The 16,685-nt window shown below is 45.7% G+C and overlaps 1 protein-coding gene across 3 annotated transcripts in view; it reads left to right on the top strand.

Moving 5' to 3' along the window:
* The window catches only part of ALK (ALK receptor tyrosine kinase), a 527,922-nt gene that overhangs the window by 473,979 nt on the left and 37,258 nt on the right, over window positions 1-16,685 (top strand). The window contains exons 13-18 of one of the 3 annotated variants that reach the window (XM_074949139.1): window positions 5,112-5,262; window positions 8,774-8,905; window positions 10,013-10,157; window positions 12,484-12,546; window positions 14,766-14,864; window positions 16,308-16,460. In XM_074949139.1, coding sequence (XP_074805240.1) covers window positions 5,112-5,262; window positions 8,774-8,905; window positions 10,013-10,157; window positions 12,484-12,546; window positions 14,766-14,864; window positions 16,308-16,460 — 743 coding nt within the window. Of the gene's footprint in view, window positions 1-5,111; window positions 5,263-8,773; window positions 8,906-10,012; window positions 10,158-12,483; window positions 12,547-13,003; window positions 13,063-13,976; window positions 14,097-14,765; window positions 14,865-16,307; window positions 16,461-16,685 lie in introns of those variants that run through there. The other 2 variants (XM_074949138.1, XM_074949137.1) reach the window with 2 other exon arrangements.

Raw genomic sequence — 16,685 nt, 5'->3', positions numbered from 1 at the left:
TCAAGGTTCCTTCCCCACTCTGAACTCTAGGGTACAGATGTGGGGACCTGCATGAAAACCTCCTAAGCTTACTTTTACCAGCTTAGGTTAAAACTTCCCCAAGGTACAAACTATTTTACCCTTTGCCCTTGGACTTCCACTGCCACCACCAAACGTTTATCCAGGTTTATTTTATTAGGAAAGAGCCCGTCTGGAAACGTCTTTCCCCCCCAACAGCCTCCCAACCCTTGCACCCCACTTCCTGGGGAAGGTTTGGTAAAAATCATCACCAATTTGCGTAGGTGACCACTGACCCAAACTCTTGGATCTTAAGAACAATGAAAAAAAGCATTCAGTTCTTGAAAAGAAGAATTTTAATAGAAGTAACAATAAAAAGAATCACCTCTGTAAAATCAGGATGGTAAATACCTTACAGGGTAATTAGATTCAAAACATAGAGAATCCCTCTAGGCAAAACCTTAAGTTACAAAAAGACACACAGACAGGAATATCCATTCTATTCAGCACAGTTTATTTTCTCGGCCGTTTAAAGAAATCATAATCTAACGCAGATCTAGCTAGATTACCTACTAAGTTCTAAGACTCCATTCCTGTTCTGTCCCTGACAAAAGCATCACACAGACAGACGGAGAGAGCTTTGTTTTCTCTCTCCCCCCAGCTTTTGAAAGTATCTTGTCTCCTCATTGGTCATTTTGGTCAGGTGCCAGCGAGGTTATCCTAGTTTCTTAACCCTTTACAGGTGAAAGGAGGGATTTTAAAGGTGTTTACCCTTCCCTTTATATTTATGACACAAACAAAACCAACCCTGGTTTGGGTCAATCAAAACATTTTGTTTTGATCATTTTGAAACATTTCATTTCAGTTTCAACCCTTTTTTGTGTAAAAAAAAATATATATTTTTACATAAATTAATTTTAATTTCATAATGAAAAGCCTTTTCTTACAGTCAAAAAAGGGACATTTCATTCTGGAAATGCCAGTCAGGATGTCTTGATGATTTTGAAACTTTTTCTGAAAAAAATTTCGAAACAGGAAATTCTTTGACACCAACCCTTTCCCATGAAAAATTTTCACTTTCAATGAATGGCCAAAAATATCCTGTCAAAAAATTCCTGACCAACTCTACTCCTTACCCTTTATATGTGGAGCAGACACCACTCAAGGGGGACAGAGCACCACCCTGAGAAGGTGCGTTACAAACTAAATATAAAGGTCAGATGACTCTGCCTGCCTTGTTTGTCAAAATACACTTGAACTTGCTCCAGCCACAGTCTCTCTCTATGCTCCTTCAGTCCCTTCACACAGTCTTGCCACTGTTGGTGCAAGAGCCTTCTCCCTTGCAGCCCCTGCCATCTGGAACAGTTTCTTTGTCTGCTTCCTCGAGACTCCTCCTGTTGAATCTCATATTTATGAGATTCGCCCTCGTCGCCCTCTCTCTCCCTGTGTTCAACTCTAAAGCTAGCAAGGAGTATGCAGTCCAGAGGAGAGGAATCTCTCTACACAACAAAGTTGTGTTTACGAGCCCTTGCTCGGCATCAGCTGTTCTTACTCTGGAGTAGAAGTGAGAGACGCTTGCACTGCTGTTGCTCTGGCTGTACTTGTTCTGTGGATAAGCAGAGAACATGAATCTTCAGATTTCACAATCCAGCTTTTCCAAGGAGGTTTTGGATCTTGATTTACTTAGACTGTAAGCTCTCTGGAGCAGACTCCATCTTTTTGTTATGTGTTCATATAGTGCCTACCACAATGAAGCCCTGATTCCCTGACTGAGGCTCCTAAGTGCTACAGCAGTACAAATAATAATAATTGGCTGATGTTCTTTGCAAGTGTAATCACAGAGTCTGCTGTTGACTGGGGAAAGGATCAATTCTGTTCCATCTGTAGTTCCTGTGATTCTTCTTAGAAGCTGCTTGTCATGTATTTCTTGTACACAGTAGGTTGCAGGGCTGCTACTAGCAGCTCAGGCTTCTGTACCCAATATGGACGGCCACAGAGCTTTCCTAGGGTTGCCAGGCATCCGGTTTTGGACCGGAACGCCCAGTCGAAAAGGGACCCTGGTGGCTACAGTTGGCACTGCCGACTAGGCCATTAAAAGTCTGGTGGGCACCGCAACAGGGGCCCGGAGCTAAGACAGGTTTCCTGCCTGCCCTAGCACCGCGTGGCTCCTGGAAGCGGCCGCCAAGTCCCTGCTACCCCTAGATGAATGAGTGGTCAGGGAGGCTCCACGTGCTGCCCCCGCCCTGAGGCCGGCTCCGCAGCTCCCATTAGCCAAGAACCGCGACCAATGGGAGCTGTAGGGGCAGTGCCTGCAGGTACTAGGGCAGCACGTGGAGCTTCCCTGGCCACTCATGAATCTAGGGGCTGCAGGGACCTGCGGCCGCTTCCTGGGAGCCTCAGTAAGCACTGCTGGGACCCCACACCCCGAACCCTCTCCAGCACCCGAACCCCCTGCCCCAGCCCAGAGTCCCCTCCCACACCCAAACTCCCTCCTGGAGCCCATACCTCCCAATACCCAAACACCCTGCCCCATCCTCTCCTGCACCCCAAGCCCCTCATCCCCAACCCACTGCAGATCCCACACCCCTAGCCGGAGCCCTCATCCCTGCATGGAGTCCCCTCCTGCACCCCAAACTCCTCATCCCCTCCCCAGAGCCTGTACCCCCAGACAGAATCCTCACCCCTCCACACACCCCAACCCCCTGCCCCAGCCCAGAACCCTCTCCCAAATCCTGAACCCCTTATTTCTGGCCCTGCCTGGAGCCTGCTACCCCAGCCCAGACCTCATACCCCTCCTGCCCCAGCCTGGAGCCCTCTCCCGCACCCCAAGCCCCTCATCCCCAGCCCCACCCCGGAGCTCTCACCCTCCTCCAGGACCCCAAATCTCTGCCCCAGCCCAGTGAGGGTGGGGGAGAGTGAGCGACAGAGGGAGGTGGGATGGAGTAAATGGGAGAGAGGCCTCAGAGAAGGGGCAGGGTAGGGGAGAGGCCTTGGGGAAGGGGTGTTCAGTTTTGTGTGATTAGAAAGTTGGCAACCCTAAGCTTTCCTCTCCTAGAGAGAGAGAGAGAGACACCAGATGTGTTCACTATAAATGCCTTTAATGTTCTGCCATGTAAATCAGAGGTTAGTTTAAATCAGATACGTTACACACAGCACCATCTAGTAGCTTAACAGTATAATACAGTTTAGCATTCCCTTACATCTCCCCCTTTAAGCTCTAGATTCCTACCATTTACCAAATTTACACTGTCTTTGAAGTTCAGATCCGATCAGTCTGTTAAGTGTCTGTGAATCTCACTGGTTTTCTAATTACGTGATTCTGGTTGTGCATTAGTTGCAATGACTGGCTGTAGTTGGTCTGGAATCCTTGAGTCACCATCTTGTTCTGCATCTGCCATCTATAGAGTTTGCTCTGTTGATTGTTTTTTGTTGATTGTTTTGAATTCTTCTCTTTTTGACAGCTGGAGTTGTCCATCCTTTTTCTAACTGAGTGTCTGTCATCTGATGAAAAATTGTCACTTTTAAAGTCAATAGTCTTTACTGGACTATTCAGTTTCACTCTCCAGGAAGGCTCTATGTTATCACAAGGGATAGATCCCAGAAATAATGGCTTTTGATTGTAATACGAGTGAATTCCCTGACTCCTTTGATGCAGCAAACAACTGCAGAATGTCCATAATTTTGTGCATTTATCACACCTTATGCCTTTGGCTGGACATGCATCATCTGTAGAGATGTGAATTTTTCCACATCTTGTGCATTAAGGCTGTCAGACTTTGGTGTTTGGCTGTAATTTGTGCCTCTTAGCTGGGAGTTCTCTCTTTGTCTCAGCAGTCTTATTGTAAAGACTTGTAGTACTCACGCTGCATCTGTTAACTGCTTCAAAGCTAGTTTCTTGTTTTTCAAGTATGGCAAGTTGCTCTTGGTTTTGCTGTCTCACTGCTCAGACTGCTTTGCTATCTGGATAGCTGTGCTTAGGGTTAAATCTCTTAAATTGTGGCTGCTATGAACGGTTTTTATCTGTTAATAACCATCCTGTCTGTGAGGGCAGGGCTACACTACGGGGCTAAGTCGACCTAAATTATGCAACTCCAGCTATGTGAATAACATAGCTGGATTTGACATACCTTAGGTCGACTTATTGCAAGGTCTATACAACACTGGGTCGATGGGAGAAACTCTCCCGTCAGCTTACCTTATGCTTCTTGTTCCGCTGGAGTACCAGAGTTGACGAGAGAGCAATCGGGTCGATTTAGCAGGTCTTCAGTAGAAGTGCTAAATTGACCCCCCAGTGGATCGATTGCTATGCATCGATCCCCCCAGTAAGTGGAGACAAGCCCTGATATTTTCATGTTTTGCAGTTCCAAAATTGCAGTTTTCAGTCAATGCATGCAGAGTTCTTATAAAACATTCAACGCTTTCCCTGGACCTTGAATTCTCTGGTGAAAACATGTTCTTTTATAAACCACATATCTCTGGGGTATAAAGTATGCATCAAATATAGCCAGAATCCTTTCATAGTCTTCTTTGTGACTGTCTTTTGTAAAATCAAAGGATTTAAAGATATGCTCTGCCTGCTTTCCCATAGGATAAATTAAAGAGCATACTTGTAGTCTTCAGTTTCCTTGTGGGGTTTGGTAGCAATTCCAGACCTTGCAAAATACTGCTTCCAGTCTGTCAATTGTGAAGGTTTCTCAAAGCTGAAGTTCTCTTGGGCATCGAAGAGCAGGATGTAGATGAGATCCTGCAACCTTTGGTGCTTTGTTCCTTCTGTTGCAACTTTTGTTGCTGCTTTCCTTCTGTTTCTATTCTCCTCTGGCACTAGTTTACTCCTGACACCGTGCCATGTACACCTGGTACACAGTAGGTTTCAGGGCTGCTACTATCTGCACCAGATACAGTCTAGCCACAGAGCCTTTCCTTTCCCAGAAAGATACATGCCAGATGTGTTCACTATAAGCTCTAATGTACTTGACATTAGCTTAAATAAGGTATGTTACACACATCATCAACTCCTGGCTGAACAGTGTAATACGGTTTAGCATTCCATTACACTGCTTTCACCCATTTGGAGCAATTTGGTATCAGGCTTTTATCTTTTCTTTTCATTGCAGCATCTCAGGCTATGGAGCAGCCGGTGGGAAAGGAGGGAAGAATACTATGGTGAGGTCCCATGGTGTGTCCGTATTGGGGATTTTTGACCTCCAGAAGGATGATGCCTTATACATCTTGGTGGGCCAGCAAGGAGAAGATGCCTGCCCTAGTGTAAGTGATTGCCATTTCTGCCTCGTGTTGAATTTTTTCCAGCACTGGGATCTTTAATATTACAACTGTCTGAAGTTAGGGATTTTGGTTTGAGTAGTTCAAACTACAAATACAAGATTTCTGGTAGTGACTTTAATATTAATGGTATATCTATACTGCAGTTAAACACCTGTAGCTGGCCCATGTCAGGCTCATGAGGCTCGGGCTATGGGGCCTGAGCCCTGGGTCTCTGTGGGGGGAGAGGGTCTCAGAGCCCAGGGTCCATCCCAAGCCCGAACATCTACCTTACAACTGTACAGCCCTGTAGCCTGAGTCCAAGTCAGCTGACCTGGGCCAGCTGTGGGTGTTTCATTGTTGTGTAGACATACCCGTAAGGGCCTGATGTTGCAGTCCTACCATGAAACAGTGGGGCCCCCAGTGGATCTGCGTGCATCTCAGGTAATCTTTGGTTTTAAGTACCAAATCCCTTTCTCATTCTATAGAAGGGATGGGACAACCTCACCCATGCTTTCCCCAACAGACTAATCTGGGAGAAACTCTGCAAGTTTGGCCTCATGGGGTTTTCCCTTCCTTCCAAACTCATCTCCATCTTTGATATGGGCCCCTCAAATCCTACACGGATCACCACACAAACCCCATTTGCTCAGGCTTTGTTTGTGCATGGGGGAGGCTGAATGCATTACTACTGAATCAATCCAACTTCCACTGTTACTAAGAATCACTACAAATTGCTTACAAGATGATCACTTTCCATTACTACTGCTAAGAGCTGCAGTAGCGAAGATACTTTTGAGAATTCTTTTCTTTGGATGGAAGCCCTGATGGAGGAAAATTAAGCATTATCCTGTGAAATTTCACCACAGCTTTTGATCTGGGCATTTAGTAGTCTGCAGGATTCTTGGAGATGGCACTTGTTATGCGGCTGGGGTTCACGAAACCAAAGCATTGCTGCCCATTACAAACTTTGAGCAGGGAAGGGAAGGAAGATACAGGCAGGAAAGTGAAAGGGTCTGGGGGCCCCAAAGCCAAATATTGCAGAAAATGCTAAAACTGGAATAATGTTCCCACACACACATGCACTTACATACACACATGGTTAATGTAAGAGCCCTTTAGAATCAGATGTGTCCTAACTCAGACATTCATTTAGCATGTATAATCAGGCCATTCCACTGCAATATAATATATGGAGTCATTAAATTACAGGCCACTGTAATCTTAGCGAGGATTTATTGAGTGCTAATGTAATTCTTTCATCGAAGCAAAGATATTGCATTGACTTGTGGAAGGGACTTTTACTTGATTGGATTGTAATCAGTTATGTCTTTGCAATGAAGGTATGTTTTTTTTTTAATCCAATTGTAATTTACTGGTCTCTCTGGATCATTGCACTTTGTCATTTTATTAATCATCCCCTTCCAAACTCTGAATCAAATTCTTGCCTGCAGTGGATTTTTAATTGTGCCTATGGTACTCGGCAGGCAAGTTTTGCGTCCACTTTATGGTAAACAAAACACTTCAGTTCTAAATTGGAAAGATGCATGCATCAAGTTCTTCTCCCGCAATAAAATACTTGTGTGCGAGAGTTGGAAGATACAGAGGGAGGATTATATTTAGACAAATATTATCTGTAAATATTTCCATTAAGGCTCATTACCCCAGTGTTGAGCCCAGTATAAATAACAAGATTGAAATTGAGAGACAGATACTTACATGACAATCAGAAAGTAAAATAACTAATGGCTGAGCTCCAACCAGTGTAAATCCCCAGAGCTAAGTCATGCTCACTGGACACACACAAAAGTGTTCTGATTGACTTTAGTGGGACAACAGGTGTGAACCACAGGTGCATAATTAGTCACCAAATTACTGTTCTTTCTCCTAGGTTAGGGATGGTCATTATGGCTCTCAGTTGGTCTGTATGAAATGAGTTGGTGTGGACTCAGCTGATTGCCTAATGAACAAGTGTCCACCACATGTCATGGCATTTGGCACTGATTGGTAGCTGGTCCCTCAAAGGACTGAAACATGTTGGCAGTCGGGCTCAGTGGCTAGGGCACTGGACTTTGGAGTCAGGAGACCTGGGTTCTATTCCTGGTTGCCACTGACTTGCTGTATCACTTGGAGCAAGTCATGTCATTGCCAAGTGCCTCAGTTTCCCCATTTGTAAAATGCAGATAGTAATAATATTTACCTGCCTTTGTAAAGCCTATGGAAATCTGTGGGTTAAAAGTGCTCGGTGAAAACCAAGTTATTGTTGTTACGCGTAGGAGGAAGTGGGAGGGGTTCGCACTGGCTACATCTGCACTATGATACACACTAGGGGTGTGATTCCCCTCCTTGTGTACACGTACTTGAGCTAGCATGAGTACAAATTGTGTGGCTGTGGGTAGCAGCAGCAGTGGAAGGGTGGCTGAGCTGTGCCGAATACACACCCACAGGTTTCCGGCAGGTTTGTTCTCTGCACAGCTCAGCCGCTACCCATGCTAGCACAGCTACACTGCCATTTATACTTAAGCTAGCTCGATGGGAGCTGGCCTGCATATGTGCATCAGTGCTGGAAGTAGGGATGCTAAGGGTGCTGCAGCACCCCCGGCTTGAAGTGGCTTCCATCATATACAGGGTTTGCAGCGTGGTTCAATGGCTCTTAGCACCCCCCACTGTACAAATTGTTCCAGCATCCCTGAGTATGTGCACATGAGTAGAGAAATCATACCCCCTAGCACTAGAGTAGAGTCGCCTTTAGGTTATGCCATACCTCTCCTGTGGATAAATATAGGACACCAGTTTCTAGGGATGTCTATTTGCCTCTTTTGATCAGCACTCATAGGCGCCGACTCCATGGGAGCTCCGGGGCTGGAGCACCCACAGGGAAAAAATGGTGGATGCTGAGCACCACTGGCAGCCCCCCGATCAGCACCGCCCCCTCTCCCCAGCACCTCCCACCCGCTGGTGGGCCCTGCAGATCAGCGCCTCCTCCTCCCTCCCCGCACCTCCCGCCCACCGCGAACAGCTCTTTCGTGACGTGCAGGAGGCTAGGAGAGAGGAGTGAAGATGCCACATATTCGGGGGAAGGGGTGGAACTGGGTGGGAAGAGGTGGGGCAAAGCAGGGGCAGGAAGTGGGGCGGGGGCCTTGGGAGAAAGGGTGGAGTAGGGGCAGGGCCTGGGATAGAGCCAGGGGTTGAGCACCCCCCAGCATTTTGGAAGGTTGGCGCCTGTGACAGCACTGGATTCATTTTAAAAGGACTCAATTTTAAAAAGCCACAGATTCCTCTGGCCAGTAGCAGAGCAAAAGGCGACACTCTTTTAGGAGACTGTGAGCCTGCTTCTGCTCCCTTTGGAGTCAGTAGCAAAATTCCCTTTGGTTTTGGTGGAAGCACATTTAGGCCATTGGTTTGCAAATGCAGGGGAGGGAGGAATATGAGGCCTTTGTAGCTGATGAGCTTACTTTGTGTGTGTAGCGAAATGGAGGCTCCTTGTCTGAACTCAGACTTGCTGTTCTATCTGCAGACTAACCATGTTATACAGAAAGTATGCATTGGAGAGAATAACGTGATTGAAGAGGAGATTCGAGTGAACAGGAGTGTCCATGAATGGGCAGGAGGAGGTGGTGGAGGGGGAGGAGCAACATATATATTTAAGGTACGGGAACTTAGCTATTATATCCTATTACATAAAAATGCTGCACACTGCCTAGACTTTTACGTGAATGCCATCCTTTGTTTAGTAAGTGCCCCCTACAACGTACCTGGAGCACCAAGAACTCTCTGGGCCTGATTCTTACTTACACTAAGGACCCTTTAAATCGCTCTGACAGTGTAAACAAGCCTTAAAGTGAGCTTAAATATAACTTATATTTACAAGGTATGGCTGTAGATGCACAGAGGTCCTGAGCCCTGATTGAACTGAATGACCCTGTTCATACCTCTTCGAGCTTTTGCTAAGGCTGTCTGCTGACTCAGGCAGGGTCTCTGCATCAGTTTACATTCTGTTCCCATTTTACGGTTTACCTTGCACCCACGAGGATTAAAAATATAATTTTTTAATGTGACCTGAGATTCTGGAGCACAGTTCCGACCAAGGGGTAAATTCCACGGCAGTTTCTTGAGCTGTGGAATTGCAAAATACACAAGGCCCTGTAGCCTTTGACTTCTGCTGTGCTATGGCATATGAACAACTGGGATCAGCCTTTGTGCTCTGCTGTAGATGTAGCTTTTCAGCCAAAGGCCATTGGTCTCCACTACAGATCATTTACATTTTATCAAAAGTTGGCTACAATCAGCATTCATCCCAAATCCCAATTTTGTGCGTTCTCAATATGCTTCAAATCAATAGACTTGCACTATATCATAGTAACTCTGCATACTCAAGTAGCTCCCTAACTGGTAATCCCCTGCAAAGTGGAGCCGCTGTACTGCACTACAAGAGCAGTGTACCTTAGAGCTCTTGTAATTGATATACTACATCATACAGGGTAACATTACATGCTTTACAAGAGCCATGAGTACTGGTGTGCACAATACATATAGCCATCGGAGCTGCTGTTCTCCACTGAACATGGTACGATTAGTAGTATCCATTAATCTTTGGATGCAGGTACGTGAATAATGCAATTGTAATTTGGACTGCTCAGCAGTCCTAGGGGCTTGCTTAGTGCAACATGAAGTAACTAGCGTGTGAGATGAACTTGTATTTGCATGTCTGACATAACGTAAACCCCAGCTTCATTTCTCAATTCACCCTGTTAAGATGGAGAATGGAGAGCCAGTCCCCTTGATAATTGCAGCAGGAGGTGGTGGCAGGGCCTACAGGGCCAAAACAGATACTTTTCATCCAGAAAGGCTGGAGAATGATTCATCTGTTCCAGGGCTGAATGGAAATTCAGGAGCTGCAGGTAAGGAACATTTACTCCGTTCAGAAAATCTTTCCCAGACCTGAAGAAGAGCTCTGTGTAAACTCCAAAGCTTGTTTCTCTCACCAACAGAAGTTGGTCCAGGAAAAGATATTACCTCACCCACCTTGTCTCAGCAAATCATTGAGGGACAGAACATAAGTTGCGAAAATGTGAGACTTGTCACCACAGGGAAGACATCCCTGTAGACATGGAAATCATGTAGAATTTCTACAGCATAGCTGCTAACACAGATTCCCAGGCTAGTGCAGACAAGGCTATATTGCAGCCTGGATAGCAGTCCCTGCAAAAAGGGCTGAATGAGCCACAGAGGTGGGGACCACCTCTGAGATAGACAGGACCTATTGTCATCCAGTACATCTCCCTGCCAAGGCAGGATTGTTCCCTACAGAGCATTGTCTAGTTTTGTTCTCGGATTGTACTATTCTGTGGTTAGTGGACTTCAGTCTTACAGACTGTCAGTCTGGCACCTTTCCCAAGCATGAAATTCACTTTAATGTACATATGTTTGTTTGTTTTGTTTCCTGAGACTGAAAAGCCTCTTCCATAGCTCTGTAATGTCCAGCGCTTTGAATCTTGAACCGTCAATCATCATGACCCCTGCAAAAATAAACAAAATCACAATTAACAATATTGAGTGCTTACGGATGTGGTAGTTTGTACAATTTCAAACTAACTCACCCCAATCGTTGTCTGAAAGAGAGAAGTATTAGTATCCCCAATTTACAGATGGGGAATTGAGGCACTGAAATGCGTTTTTTAATGTTCCAAACTGAATGCTATATAGTGGGGACTGCTTAGAGAGCAGAGGGCTGGAAGTCAGGACTCTTAATTCTCTTCTTGACATCCACTTACTTTGTGGCCTGTGGCAAGTCACTTAACCTCTCTAGGCCTCAGTTTGGCCACCTATAAAATGGGGATAATGCTTCTCTACCTCCAGGGCTGTTGTGAGCTTTAACTATTTACTATTTGTTAAGTACATTGAGCTCCTCAAATGAAAGGCACCAGTAGCGCTAGTAAGAATCGCTGTAGTATTTTAGACTATTAAAGAGTATAAGCACAAACTCTTTGATATCAGAAAATTAGATATCTCAAGGTAGTAGAAATGTGAGTCAGAATTTGATTTCAAGAAAAATGGTTTGTGTTGGGTGGTCCATTCATTTAAAAGATAATTAAATGTTTGTTTTAAAAACATATTTCAGATCCCAGGTTGGTGACGGAGTAATAGAAAGTTAGTTCCTTCTTCATCCACTCTACTTCCCATAGCCTGAGCTCAGGTTTCTGCGTATAACTTGTCAGTGTTGGGGAAGTCATTCACCCCCACCACTACACAAACTCAAGTTATTCCGGCTTTGTATGGCAAACTAAAGAGTTGTGGTGGTGTCAGTCCAACTTCCCCATTCTCACTGTGCTGCACACTCTGGCCACTTGGAACTTCACAACAACAGCAAGGATATGCTTAAATGATTTCCTCCAGCTGCAAAAAGTGCTAGCAACTAGAGTCAAGCTAAAGGAGATTCTGTGTTAGCTGTCACCAATATGAGACCAAAGACACACACTTGAGAATATCTGATTTCATCCTGTAGAGGGCAATAGAGCACTTACACAGTAGTGAGCTGTAGCTCATGAAAGCTTATGCTCTAATAAATTTGTTAGTCTCTAAGGTGCCACAGGTACTTCTTTTCTTTTTACGGATACAGACTAACACGGCTGCTACTCTGAAAACGGCCCATTACAGTTAGAGCTAGTCAAAATGTTTCAGTCAAAAAAAGTGGTGAAGAAAAATTGCATTTTTAATTAATTTATTTGCAGAAAAATGTTTCTTTTAACATTTTGGGGGGGGGGGGTAGTGAAAAAATTATTTCAGTATTTTTTGAAAACCAATAACCTTTTGAAAACCAAAAAATTTTTGGGTTCGTTTTTCATGAAAAAACTGGAAAATTTCCTCCAAAAAAAAATAAAAAAAAATCCTATGTCCCCCTACACCCCCCATCTCAAATTTTTCATCTCTTTAAATTTTTCATGGAAAAATACCATTTCCTGTCCAGATCTCATTACAGTATTGCACTTCTTTTATAGATGGATAAAAAGAGGCACAGAGAGTTTGTGGCCACAAGTCATACACAGCCAGTTAGTGGCAGACTGGGACTAGTACCCAGCAGTCCTGACTCCCGTCCCATTCTCTAACCACTATATGGTGATCTTCCTTGCAGCTGACGTGTTTGGAATGAGCATTCGTTCTGCTGATATATATATTTTGGATGTAACAGAAACTTAAGTGGGATGCTTTCTCTTTTCTTAACTGCAGGTGGTGGAGGTGGCTGGAATGATAACACTTCCTTCCTGTGGTCAGGAAAGTCCTTGCTGGAAGGTGCTACTGGAGGAAAATCCTGCCCCCAGGCCATGAAGAAGTGGGGGTGGGAGACAAGAGGGGGTTTCGGAGGGGGTGGAGGGGGGTGCTCCTCAGGTGGAGGAGGCGGAGGATATATAGGTAAAGTGGCTTCATGTTCAAGGTGTCCCTTCCCCTCCTTTAGTGCTAACAGTCAGCAAAACACTGATCAGAAATTCTCCTATAGCTAGCATATATGATTGTTATGTAATAGGATGTCTGTGTGTTGCTTTTTTAGCTCTGGATGAACTTATGTTGTTTAGCCTTTAAGCAAATAGCCGGATGTCAGTTCTTCAGCTGGAATCCTGGCTTTGCATTGTGGAAAACTATGCCATCAAGATCCTGCTGTGATTCTTGACTCATAACTGTATATTGAGCCTTTCATTTCTTGGCCATGATGCTGAAGAAGCAGGAGCCATAGGCTTTGCATTCCTGTTGTCCAGACCAGCATCTGAGGGCTTTTGCCATGGAGTCTGATGGCCAGTGTTTACACTTAGGGTATGTCTACATTGCAGAGTTAACCCGGGTTTTAGTCTTCACCCCACTTACTGTCCATGTAGGGGGGAAAAACACCCTTTATCCAGGTCTGGAGGTGCTTTAAGCCCAGGCTAGCTGACCCAGCTTGAGGGGTGGTGAGAGCCATGACTCCACTTTAACTCAGGCTGAAACCCACATACTGTTCAGTGAGGACACAGGCTAAATCATTTGAGTCCTCCAATGCCCTTCTCACCATTCCCTGTGAGGGAGAGACAGATTCTCCCACAATTGGCTGGGAAAGAAATCCTAGAGTGTCTCAGCATGAAAAACCATGGGGTATTCCCCCAGACACACACAGGCAAGTGTGGAAATAGCCAGATATTGCTTTGCTGTGGAGGTGCTCTCACCCAAGCAGGGCTAACCCAGATGCTCAGACCCTGGTGCCAATTACCGGGTTAACAGTGCAGTGTAGACATAGCCTTAAAGGAGATTCAGCATGAGAGTGGCAATCCAAACTTCCTCCACACTGCCCTAAGACCAGCATGCCTCAACCCTAGAGGAATCACTTCTAAGGGCAAGGCAGGTGTTTCGGTCTCCATAGTCCAATCCTTGGCTCTTGTGCTAAGACTGCCACAAGGGAGGCCAATTAACGACAGCTATGATGGTGGCTTTCGTCAACAAGGAACTGAACGGAGGCCCCTAATTCCTTTCCAGTAGGCTCCAGGTCAGCCACCAGATGGTAATGACACAGAATTACTACCGATATGGGCCAGACTGAAAGCCATCATCATAGGGTGAACAGCTCCACAACCCATAATCGGTCCCTGTGGCCACCCATCTTTTCAGTGGTGGTGGACTTCTTACTCCTGGTTATCCACCACTGTGGTGTGAAATCAGGGCCATGGTAGGCTCAAAACACTAGAAGGAAGTAATTAGCCTGAATTTCTAGCTTGACCACATGGATTGTGATGATATTATGTGTAACGATTTTTTCAACAGAATGCCTCATGTAAGATACTTTTGTTTGCAGTGTGCTATTTTCTCCCCTGTCAAAGGTGATGAAAGTGGAAAAACAACCCTCTCTTTTTGGGGTGGAGGAAGGGCATCTGTGCATGTTAACAGATCAAAATATTGGTCTACTGCTCCACTTCTGAGACCCTCTGCTTGTCCAAGGCACACTTGAACATTTCCCATGCAAGCTCCTTCTGTCCCCCATCGCTGGTGGACCACCCTGGCCCGAGGGTGTAGAGGAGAGAGAGCAGATCAGATGACTGTTACTCCCAGTGCTGGTGGAGTACACAGCCTGATCAGCGACTGCGATGAATTAACCCTTATGCATTGGCATAGTCCAGGCTGCTAGCCAAATGAATGCATAGGACGATCTGTTTGTATGTTTTTCACAGCATCCGAATGATTAAAGGTGATGTTTGGGCTTAGTGGGCAATGGTCTCCTTGGGACTGAGATGAAAGATTAATTTGCTTAATTAAGATCCACAAATGTTATTAAGCTGAAATCCTAGAAGTGAAAGGCCAGTAGTCCATACCACTATCCGCTAAACCTTTCCACCATCCATTAAACATCCCAGCTGGATATTTTGACTGATTAATTGCCCTTTTTCATTTGGATGCTTTATACTGTGAATTTTCTTGCATGTTGCAATTCTTAACTGTATTTTAGATCTAATGAACCACAGTATGTTAAGGTACCTTCTGATTTGACATAGGTGGCAATGCTGCAGCAGACAATGACCCAGAGATGGATGGGGAGGATGGTGTGTCCTTTATTAGTCCACTGGGTACTTTATATACCCCCGCACTAAAAGGTATTGATATCGATCAGGAGTCAGTTCTCGTGAGTTTCCTTCCTGTTTGGAGTAGGCTGTGTCTGGAAAAGCTTTGAGATCCTTAGATAGAAAATGTAGATTAGTGTGGTTGTGAACACCAAGGAAGGAGAGAAGTTGTTTAGTGTAGTCCAATGAGGAATAAGGAGATGAAAGGGAGTGAAGAAAAAAATGGAGGCTGTTGGGGAAACATTTCCTAACAGTGAGAAGTGGTGGAAGCTTCGTTTAAGTCGTTTAAAACTGGACTGGACAATGAACCCAAGAAATACTGTAGGGAACAAATTGTTATAAGGTGTGTAATAAGGCAGCCAGTAGGGGGAGTAGGCAGAAAGTTAAACAAGGACATTTGTTGGCGTTCCAGTGTTGCGTTGTATTCTGTTGGCAACTGTGGCAAGTGTGGGTCTGTGGAGCTACTGCCGGGATAGGTGTGCTGCCTGAAATAGAAGAGTGTTATTCAAAGAAGTTGGAGTACGTCTGGTTTACAACAATCTACAACCACATTCCAGTCCTGGATGGAGCACGGACTAGATGATCCAGCAGGCCCCTCTCCCCCAGCCGTCAGCCTGTGATTTATATGTTGTGCTTCTGCTAGTGCTGGAAGCTGAGAGCGATCTTATGAAAAATGTTTCAGTGCTCAGCTCTTCCCCCACTAAAGCTTCTCCTAGGTCAGACTGAGAGAGTTGCTGGAGAGGGCAGTGAGGCACTTCCCCCAGTTCCTGCAGATGGAGTGTGCTACCGTGGCAGCTTTCCCAGTCTGTGCTGGCCCCAAGAGTGGAGACGTGAACTTGATTTCCCCAGTGGGTCAATAGGGGATGCTGTGGATGGTTAAGCCCCAGCACAGACTAGAAAACTCCTGAGGACTGACCTAACTTGTATCTCCTCCCCCCATTCCCATAACCCCAGTGGGGCTTGCTGTAGCATGGAGGGCACAGGACTGCTCCAGCAACACTTCCTCCTGGCCTCAGCACGCCCTGGGCCTGCCCCCACAATGCCCCTTGTGCTCTGTAGAGGCAATACAAAGCTGGCGGGACGCCTTGCTGCATTGCAGGATTCACTGAAGGGGGTGGGGCTGTGTGGCCACATTGCACCAACATAGCTGGTTCAACGTGGCGACAGTGCAGGTGTCCAAGACAGCTTAGCGGAGGGATTTTTTCTGTAAATAAAACTATTAGCTGAGATTCCTTCAGTCTCCTCTCCCCTAATGCAGGTACCAGTGAGAAGTGGGAATACAGTCAGCAGAGAGGGGTGAATGGCAGTCAGAAAGGTTTTTCACACAGGGCCCATTCCACCCGGTATGGGGCACTTGGGCACCATACACTTGTGCATTTCCCATCCCATAATGCGGCAGTTCTCCTGTCGCTGTCTGCGGAAAGCTCTTGGGTCATCTCTACAATAACAACTCAGCCTCTTTCATCTGTTCCCTAGTGACAGAGGGGCATGGAGAGGTGGCTATTAAGCTGCACCTCAACTGCAGCCACTGTGAGCTTGATGAGTGCCGTGTTGATCTGGAGACTCAAAAGGTCATTTGCTTCTGTGAGCCCGGGACAGACCTGGCTGACGATGGCGTCTCTTGTGTAGGTAAGAAGGTGCAGGGAGGAAGGGGCTCCTTTGGGATGGGTACGTCTATGAGTGAATACATAGTGAAAACCTCTTTAATGACCTGGACTGCAAGGCAGCCTGGTTAATTATCCCCTTTGTTGCTGGCATTTGCAGTGAAAATGCAGTGCACTTCAGTGGCGAGGAAGCTGGCACATGGGGCAGCACTGCTGATGTGTTTTGCCTTATATACCTGGGTCACTGGGC

The sequence above is a fragment of the Natator depressus genome, chromosome 3 (genome assembly GCF_965152275.1).
Source record: "Natator depressus isolate rNatDep1 chromosome 3, rNatDep2.hap1, whole genome shotgun sequence".
NCBI classification, from domain to species: domain Eukaryota; kingdom Metazoa; phylum Chordata; order Testudines; family Cheloniidae; genus Natator; species Natator depressus.
Note: the sequence above shows the minus strand (reverse complement) of the source record. Positions and strands in the feature narration are given on the sequence as shown.